At 38.3% G+C, this 10,182-nt stretch overlaps 1 protein-coding gene across 1 annotated transcript in view; it reads right to left on the reverse strand.

Moving 5' to 3' along the window:
- Positions 1-4,006: 4,006 nt before the first annotated feature.
- Positions 4,007-10,182, reverse strand: part of LOC107105130 (opioid-binding protein/cell adhesion molecule homolog) — a 24,297-nt gene continuing 18,121 nt past the window's right edge. The window contains exons 4-5 of the mRNA XM_015405250.1: positions 7,931-8,082; positions 4,007-6,047 (exon numbers count right to left, since the gene is read on the reverse strand). Coding sequence (XP_015260736.1) covers positions 5,947-6,047; positions 7,931-8,082 — 253 coding nt within the window. The 3' untranslated portion in view covers positions 4,007-5,946. The remainder of the gene's footprint in view (positions 6,048-7,930; positions 8,083-10,182) is intronic.

Here is a 10,182-nt window from a genome sequence, read left to right on the forward strand (position 1 = left end):
CCATCCATTCATGAACTGCACATGAGACTCCAAGGAGCTTGGGAACTGTTTTGAAGTATAGGCGCTCACTCATCAGTGCTCCACTCATTGTTTGGAACTTATTATGGATCCAAATGATTAATAATGCGGATTTTGTCAACATACCGGTCCATGGCTTCTCTATTTAACGCGTCCCGGTAAATTCCAGATCTTTTTCTGGATTTTAACATCTTTTTTTTCTCTCACAACGTTGTGTCGGAGCGATGCTACGGTATAAGAGCTATGCTATCAGAGCATAGCATTCAACATGGCCGCCATGTCCCACAATGCAATGCGGATCCCGAGCCCTATTTGCATGTTTTATAAACATAAACCAGGCTTTGTTGGGCTGCTGGATAAAACCTGGAACTCAACGCTATTTCTGACATTTTGAATTGAAAAAGCTTCCTGGATGGAAGAGAAACGTCTTCAAACTTGGAAACAAAGTCCAGTGGATTGATTTTAACTTTTTTGGAACGATTATGACCTGGATGACTGAGAATCTTCATCAACATGACTTTTTATATCTCCTCAGCCACCTAAACCAATGTTTAAGTAGAAAGCATTTTTGTTGCTTTAGATCAAAAAAATCTTTAAAAAAAACGACACTGAAGTGCTAGCATCCCTATGGGATGGTCAGTGCAAATTAGCATCATGCTAACCGTTAGTTGTCTGTGTGGTTACAGTGGTGTAGCATGCAGCAGCTCCTCCAGCACCCAAAGTGCCGCCTGTCGGCTCCTTCCGTCTCTGACTAAATTGGAAAGAATTTGCTTTGAATCTTTCTTTATGGTTTATAGTTTGATTTAACCTTTTTATAAAGTGCCTTGATGGATCCTGTTGTGAATTTACACCGTTAAAACAAACAGAATAAAACGATTGGCTGTATGGAGAGATAAATGGCACAAAGGTTTAGCAGCTCAAATGTCATTTTTTTAATAATATTTTAATTCATTCTGTTTCAAACACACCAGTATAGCAGCACATGGATAACATTTCACATTTAAAAAAAGTTTATTATAATTTGGTGAAACGTTTTTCCTCTTTTAGATTTACAATTCTGTGGCTTTTATAGGCTTGTGACTTTGACTGAGTCGGTGGTTAAAGAGCCTGATAGAAACAATAGACTTAGTTTGCATCGACCCTTATTTCACCAATGATAGAGTTCATCTGTGTTTGGGTTCTTTGTATCAAAATAATAATGATTAAAAAATGAATTCAACCATATTTATGTAGATGAATAAAATATTGAGCAGCTTTGGAAAAACACAAATAACTTCTAGATTCAGTTCTTTTTTAATAGGGATTTAAAATAAAGTGATTCAGGATTGACATCAATATTTTCCATGTTACTCTAACTGGAATGAAATAATATGACAGAGATCCTTTCACCTTACTTTGCAGAGGTTACAGCTTCAAAAAACAAAGACAAAAAAAAAAACGATAAATAGAACATCCTGTGAAACACAATGCCTGGCCAAAAGGTGAGGAGCATCTCAGCTGGTGTTTCACCAACAACAGATTCAACCTGTTTGATGCAAAATGTTCAGAACAAACTGGGATTAATTGGAGGGAGAAAGACTATTTCAGGTGCTTTCAGACCATTTACACACAGACCAACTATTACTGAGATTATAATGTGCTTTAAAGACGTCCGTCTAACTTTGTATTTCTTGTAAAAATTGGTAAAAACAGCAAAAAAAAAAAAAATTATGGAAGAAAATAAAAAATCCTTTTGGCCAGGCATTGTAGAAAATAAGTGACTGGTTCACAATCATCTTCACAAGCACAAAGGTGAGTCAGAACAACAAAACACTCCCATATACGTTAGTCTCATCCAGGTTTTTTTATCTTTAACACAACTCATACTTAGAGGTTTGCACAAGAGAGAAGTGAACAATAGAGGGACGTCACCTTGGCAACCACTTCTATTTTCTAGCCATCAGAGAGTTTAGCTCAGTAAAAGTTAGCCCACCTGCCATCAGACCAAAGCTCAGTCCTTCAGTCATAGAGAATAAGGTTTGCTGTTGATGTCGGGCACATCAGGTCAAAGAAAACACACATTCACAACACATGGATCATAGCAGCTACTGGGACATTCATACAGTCCACCATGATGGCGGTTACATGTTCTATATGCTGATAAATATTCAACCAAAGACATTCCTATACAGGTTTAGTCACGTTTGACACATCAGGACGATGAAATGGATGAACACAGCTTACATTAACAGGTCATCATTTCATGTCTTGGATCTAAAAGTTTTTTGTTTTTTCCTACGAAATGCTTCAGATCCAGAACCATAAAAACATTTTTAGGTTTTTCTCAGTTACATGAACACCGCATGATAGAAGATATATCATCCAAAATGACTGATAAATAATAATCATGAGATATGTTGAATAAAAATACTCTTGGTTAATTGAGCTGGAATGTTCCGAGCCGATCCCAGTATCAGCCTGTGGTCCAATTTACAGCATGACATAAAGACTCAACCGCTGTCGTCATGCCTGATCTCCATTCCTCCAGGAAGATCATTTGTAGCTAATTTAGCAAGAATAAAGAAAAGCCTATCTTCCAGTTCTGCTGCAAATTTAAATAATTTCCGATGGTCTCACATATTTGTCTAAATTCCCCATCCATCTTCTCGCACTTTTTTAATCTTCTGTGTTGGAATAAGGGTCGTCGTGGGGTTGGTGCCTATATCCACTGGTCTTTGGGTCATCTGAGTCTGCTTCTGCTGGAGGTTTCTTCCAGTTTTTCCTCTCCACTGTCGCTACAAGCATGCTTAGTGTGAGGGATTGCTGAAGGGTCAATGAGTCGATGCAATCAACTGGTTTCCCTTAGATAGAAAACTTTAAATCAATTTGACTGTTTCATCCGGTGAACTGGAAAGTGACCTGAGATAACATGTGATGTGAATTGGAGCTATAGAAATAAACTGAATAGAATTCTATGTGTGAGAGGCGGGTAAACTCTGGAGGCTCTCCAGTCTGTAGCAGGGCAACACAGAGACGTACAACCATGCTCACACCTAGGGACAACTTAGAGAGGCCAACTAACCTAAGAGTCAAGTTTTGGACTGTGGGAGGAAGGAGGAGTACCCAGAGAGAACCCATGCAAGCACAGGGAGAACATGCAGACCGGGAATCGAACCTGGAACCTTCTTGCTGAAAGGTCCCCGTGCAGCCCTCTCTATCATCAAATTTAGCAAAACTGGTACATTTGTTTTGATGCAAAGCTATAGCAACCACGAGGAGGAAGCAGCAAGAAGAAGAAAGAGCAAGAAGACTTTGAAGTCATTCATAATCATTTCACATTATAAGCAAAGTGAAATGACTTCATCTAACTTCCTTAGCAAAGAAATTGGACCCGATTCAAAGTGGAGTGAAGACTTAGACAGAATGTCTGGGATGCTGTATTGTGTGTTCTACTGAGACATGGCTTCAGGAGAAAGTGTTTCATCCTGGGCTTTCTGACCATACAAGTAGAAAGAGGGTTAGGAAAGCAGAAGCAAGGGATGAGGCTTGGACATGTTACCGTTAAGTTTGTTCCCTACAGCCTGGATATTGATCTGTTGACCAGCAGACTTCATGAGCGTTATTTTGGCTGCCGTTTATGTTCCACCATCTATTTTTTCTTTTAATATCAGCTGTGCTGCTGCCATCAACACCTTTGTTTCTAGATGTTGGAGCTTGGCCTGTTTTCCAGTGTAGTCCTGTTTCTCTGACTGTGACTAACTGGATGTGCTCTCTTCATCCTCTGACATGGGAGCTGGCTCGGAGCTCGTCTGCCTGGCTGTGTGTTTCCTGGACGGGGCCGCCTGTGGAGCCGGTTGACAGTTGCCTTTTGTATCTATGCTTCTTTTTCTATGTCTGCTTCTGTCTCCTTGAACCCCAGTGGGCCTCAGCAGATGGCCGCTCACACTGAGCCTGGTTCTGCTGGAGGTTTCTTCCTGTTCAAAGGGAGTTTTTCCTCTCCACTGTCGCTACAAGCATGCTTAGTGTGAGGGATTGCTGAAGAGTCAATGAGTCGATGCAATCAGCTGGTTTTCCTTAGATAGAAAACTTTGAATCAATCTGACTGGATGATCTGGTTGAATTGTCTCTGGAAAGTTTCTTAAGATGGCATGAACTGAAGTCCACCCTGTCGCCCCCCTCACACTGTCGCCCCCCCCACACTGTGGGACCGCCCACACTGTCGCCCCCCCACACTGTGGGACCGCCCACAGGGGGGCGTGTCCTGCTGGCTGAGCCTGGACTGTTCCCTCCTCACTCCTGTTGGCCACCTGAGCTGCATAACAAGCAGCTGCTGTTTATTTATCTCTTGAGGCCGGTTGTGTTTCTTTGCTTCAGTTGTTGGTATTTTTCATTCAAATTGATGTTTAATATCCATATTATTTTAGAAAAAAATGCTTTCTAAAGTGTTTCCTTTATTTTTCATTTATTTATTTATTTGCTGCTATCATTTTATGACGATAGCAGCAAATCAGATATTTTTGTTATAAAGTACTGGATCGATTTTCCGTACCATCTGACACGCGGCTACGTCACAAACAGCGAATCCTGATCAGAACATCCCACATTTGGAATATATAATTATAAAAATAGAAGGAAGTGATTATTAAATAAGAAAACATGGTTTAGAAAACTTAATGTCGGCTAAAATTATATTTTTTTCTTGAATTATTTCTTAAGAGTACAAAACATTTATTTTTAACTTCTGTTTTGTTAAAGTTGTAGAATAAAAACAAGTAGAACAATATATGATGACAGAGAAAGTTGTAATACATAATTAAATTTCTCTTAATTATGTTTAACCTCAAAACATGGCGGTAAAATGAAAACATGGAGTCAAGTTGCATAGAGGACTGTTGGTCAAAGAAGAAGCATGAGGACCACTGTGACGGTCTAACAAGGGATGGATTAAATATGTTTATTTTCACATATTTAAAAAAAAAAAGAGTTAACATTATTCAGATGAATAACAATGTTTGGAAATTATAAATAGAAATGGCTAAAAATAAGTGCAGCACTTAATAAGCAGTAATTAGAAAGCTGCTAATTGAACCTGATGCTATATTGAGGTAAACAGAATGAGGCTGAAAGCTGTCAATCAGCCGTCCGCTGAGGGCGGGTCGCTTTGACCGTCTGCAGACAGCGGCATCATCCTTCCATTTGTTTCAAAGTTAAACTCACATGAATCTGGATCCAGATTGTCAGGAATGTGCCTTGCAGCTGCTATGACTCTGTGCTGATGCCCATTCAGAAATAAATGCATTTTCAGAGTGCAGGAGATCAACGTTCACTCTGTACATTTTATACGCACACGATGATACAGGTAAAAATGAGGATGCACTATGTTAGAGGACTTTGCCTGAGAAATAATGGTGTATACTTTAATATTCTCAACCGATCGTCTTAAAGGATCAGTTTCTTCTGTTTTGCATACAACTGTAAAAATACAGTGAAATTCAACAATCACATTGCATTATTTCCTTTTTTGTCATTCACTTAAAAAAGCTTACTGGTACTGTACAGATATTGAACAGAAGTCACACAATAATAGTATTAATCTGAATTTACACTTCAATATTGGGCAATAAACAGTCAACTATTAATGATAACACACAGTTTTTTTTTCTTTTTTCCCATTTCACGTACAAAAAGGTTTGGAGACACACAAGCTCTGTAGTTCTACCATCTTCAAATTAGTGCATGTTTAAACGCTTCCCTTGTTTTCATAGTTGCCTTTCACTCTGGGTGAACCTGGAAAGAACAGACTCGGATGTAAAGCCAGAAGGAAATTAGAAAGAAAACAAAGAGTGAACCGCGGGCATTCTTGGTTTCTTCTTCTTGTCATAAGGACTAAATCGTCTGTTCTTGCTGTTCGCTGCTGTGAGAAGCTTAAAGTGAAGGTCACAGGTTTCATCAGAACTTGAGCAGGTGGAATAAGGTTATCGTCAGCAGGAGGCAGAGAGAACAACAGGAGAAGATGGGCGTCCCGTTTACATCATGCATCGCTCCAGGACCTGAAGAAGAGAAACAATTCAGCTGTTAACGTTCCTGTTTAGGCCGGAAAACACCGCATTTTACCTTCTTTCCTGCTGTCCTCCCCAATCAGCAGCCACACCTCATTTACCTCTATTATTGCAGTAAAAACATTGATCAGCCTGTGGAATCAGAGCTGTTACTACGATCCTAATCTGACAGAGGTGTTCAAAGTGTTCATGTTTATTCCTCCGGTTTAAATCCTGCTGTTTAAAAACACTTTTATGGAAGTTAGAGGATCAACTTCAGCTTTTTACTCCAGTAAAAGTGTAAAAGTTCCATTTTTGAAACTTCTTAAAGCATAAAAGTAAAAGTAGTGCAGTAAAAATTTTAAGGCCAGAATGTTGGAGACGATTCTCAGTCATTCAGGTCAGAGTCACTCTAAAAAAGTTCAAATCAATCCACTGGACTTTGTTTCCAAGTTTGAAGACGTTTCTCTTCCATCCAGGAAGCTTTTTCAATTCAAAATGTCAGAAATAGCGTTTAGTTCCAGGTTTTATCCAGTAGTCCTGTCTATGTCTCTGAAAGGGGGGTCGTTAAAGAGAATTGCTGGCCTGGCTGAATAGCAGAGGTCTTCTGTTTGTCCAGTGGATAGTTTTTTTTTTTTTTTTACTTTTTTGGAATGTTAAGGCCTGCTCTCTCCTATTAAAGTCACATTTTTCTATAATTCTGGATGGTAACTTCCTTAGACTCCATTTTCTTAGTTTTAAAACTAATGCTAACAGAGTCACATTTAATTTAGCATCATCTTGATAAACAATTTTTTTTTTTTTTTGTATATGGTGAGCAACAAGTTGGGGCAGCACCGAGTCCAACCACAAAGAAATTAATTGTCTGGATGAAACTAATTATCTTGATGGTTTTTAAAATTTCTTTAAATACCAACAGGATATAATGAAAAGTAGCTTAAATGAAACAAAACTATTTTCAAAATATAAGGAGTAGAAAGTTATCTAAACATAATTACTCCAGTAAAGAATAAATAACCAACATTTCTACATCAGTAAAGTAATAAAGTATTTCTACTTTGTAACTTTACACCTTCGTTATCTGAACACCTTATTGTAGATCGCTATCCATTGTTTTTATTTCAGATTTCTTGTGCTGGAATCAAACGGTTTTCAGAAGATGTTGTAAAATTTCCTGTATTTTTAAATAAAAAACCTGACAGATATAAATTATTTCTATTAATTTTCAGTTACAATATTTTGTATATTTGTTTGATTTTTGGACCAGAAGAACTCGTAGAACCGTGTGCGTTTCTGCACTAAACAAAGAGGTGCCTCACACTGCAATGGAATGAGAATCTTTACTTTTAGAAGAATAAGATAAAAAAAACGGCGCTTAAAATAAGACAATGCAATTCTTTTTTCTCATTTTAAATGTAAATTGTCTTGTTCCTTTGGTAAAGTTTTTATCTTACTTCCTCAATTCAAGAAAAAAATGACTTATTTAAAAAAAAAACATTCTTTGCAGTGATGTAAAAAAACACACATAGTTGGTTGTTTTAAAAAGAGGATAGCTTTCAAATATAAGCACATATTTCCATGTGTTTGCTATCAGTGGGCGTAAATGACAAGTTACATTTCATGGAACGTTTCATAGAAATAATGAGCTTTATAAGCTGGATAGTAGCTAAACTGCATGCTATAGATGTTAGAAAATATTTTTCCATTTCTATGTCTGTAGACATAGAAAGTTTATATATTTGGAGTAGGAATAATATAGACTGAAAAGTGGTTTTAATATTTATTAATTTTAAATACACTTCACTATTCATTGCATGAGGAAATAACTACATCCATGAGGAAATAAAGCCTTCTACACCTTTATGCAGTTTGAAGAAATGTGTTTATATTCTCACCATAAAGAATTATGCTGGCGTTAGTGATCCCCATCGTGTTCATGGCAACGCAGGTGTAGTTTCCATAGTCTTCTTCAGACACGTTGAAGAAGATGAGCAGCGACTGTTTGTCTTGAGTCTCTATTTTAAGGCCGTTTATTCCATTCAGCAGCCTGCAAAATAAAGATCACCCATCAGCTGCCATAACGGTTTCTAGTCTGGGAAGAAAGCCTCTTTTAAATTGCATAATTCATCATATTTGTAACAAACACATTTAAGCATAACAAGGCATAAGAATAAATAATACATGTGATAAAGTCTGTGGTTTCCCATATGAAGCAGCTCTACTGTAAATAGGCCTGTTTTTATAAAGCACCTTATAAAGTAAAGAGACTCTAAAGGATTTATATTCAGTTATTCCCTCAGATGTTCCCACACTGATGGAGGTGAGTTATTGTGTAGCCACCGCCGCCCTGGGGCTCACTGACAGGAAGTGGTGCTGCCGTACCAGGGGCCGCAGGGCGCTCTGATCACCATCAGGTGGTGCTTAGGGAAACGTCCAGCCTGACGACACAAGGACTGAAATGCTGGGATCAAATCTGTGACCCTGAGGTCACATCTCCTGCCTCCTACACCCGTTCCCCCAATATCTGCTGATATTTAGCATTTTAATCCAGAGCATCATTTCACTGCAAGGTTTCCTCATCAAATAAAAAACTGGACGTTATTCCACTTCTGTCCTGTGCTTCACTGATGGTGCGTTCAGGGTGAGTTTGTTTACTGAATCACTTTAAAAAAAATAAATAAATAAAAAACAGAATAAACAAAAAAGGTTAGGTGTGCTACTTTTATTGAGTCATTCAGATGTCATCTGGAAGAAGAAGAAGAAGAACTCCATTGTTTGCAGAATCTCACTGAGGTTCTGCTAAATCTGCATAACTTTGCTTCAACGGCTTTAGGGGAAGGATATTAAACATATTAAAACCAGAGCAAAGATGAAGTAAATACCAAGACTGATGAAAGAGTTAATCTAAAGAGTAATTCATCGGCACACGAATGAAGGCCTTCAGTAAAGAGGGAGGCCTTCTGAAACATCTCTGCATAGCCAGCTGCCGTGACGTCGCTCCACAACCTGAAGCTCGGCTGAAGGAAATGTTCCCTGATCCCAAAGGCAGCCTGTCGTTTAGAAAACTCCTCCCATGGGATCTGCTTGTCTTTCCAGACACATTAAAACCCATCAGAACTGTCAAAGTTACATTTTCTCGTCTGAAAATAAAACTTTTTCCACCTTCTGTTTGGTGATCTTGTTTAAACTCTAAAAGGGCAATTTTGTGCAATTGCAGGAGAAAAGGCCTTTGAAAACACATTTTTAAAACCTTTTCTCTCTGATGCTGCCTGATAGTTATAGAACTTCAGTTTGAACCAGTTGGAGCCTCCAGCTCGAGGCTGGGGAATTATTTCTGGGTGATGTTTTTGTTCCATAACCATCAGGATCTCCATAGAAGTATAGAAAGATGGTCTCCAGTCTCAGCAGCAACGACACGTTACCAATGATCGAGTTTATGAAGCTCAAAAATACAATCGCATTCTGAAAGCTGTTCTGTTTTTACCACCAGGAGGTCATGAGACTGGAAACCTGTCAGAAAATAATCCACAGAAACTGTTAAATGAGTCTATTCTTACATTTCCAATCACCTTAAATGGTTAAATGCTTGTTTGCAATAAATTGCTTATCTGATTTTATCTTAATCTCATTCCTTCTTTTTTTTTATTTGGAAGGTCTAAGATGCAACGGTTCAAAATGTTCATTCTTGCCATTTTTTAACTGGACCTAGATGTTTGATCAGGAGTGAGAGTTGAAATATTTGCATTTGAAAGTTTAAATATATTTGTGCAAAAGATATTTAAATGTAGAAATACTTTGTTAATCTCAAAGGGAAAGTAAATACTACAGTATAACATACTCCTAGTTAAATCTTACTTAACTACAAGTAAAAGTTACTCAGTCAACCATCAAAACTGTCATGATCGCAGGCCCCGTAGGGAATCCAGGAATCTACCTCCGTCATGACCCCACCCCCCCTAACGCATATATAGCAGAGGGAGCAGGTGAATAAGATGAATGATAATTGGAGAGCGGGGAGGGAACGGCAGGTGAATGAGGTGATTGATCAGAGAAGCTGAGATCATGACAGAGAGCCAACAGTTCAACATCTGGGCTGCAGCAGACATGTTCACAAGTCATTTTTTGCAAGTCCAAGTCAAGTCTCAAG

Source organism: Cyprinodon variegatus, unplaced genomic scaffold, assembly GCF_000732505.1.
Source record: "Cyprinodon variegatus isolate N-32 unplaced genomic scaffold, C_variegatus-1.0 Scaffold2084, whole genome shotgun sequence".
NCBI classification, from domain to species: domain Eukaryota; kingdom Metazoa; phylum Chordata; class Actinopteri; order Cyprinodontiformes; family Cyprinodontidae; genus Cyprinodon; species Cyprinodon variegatus.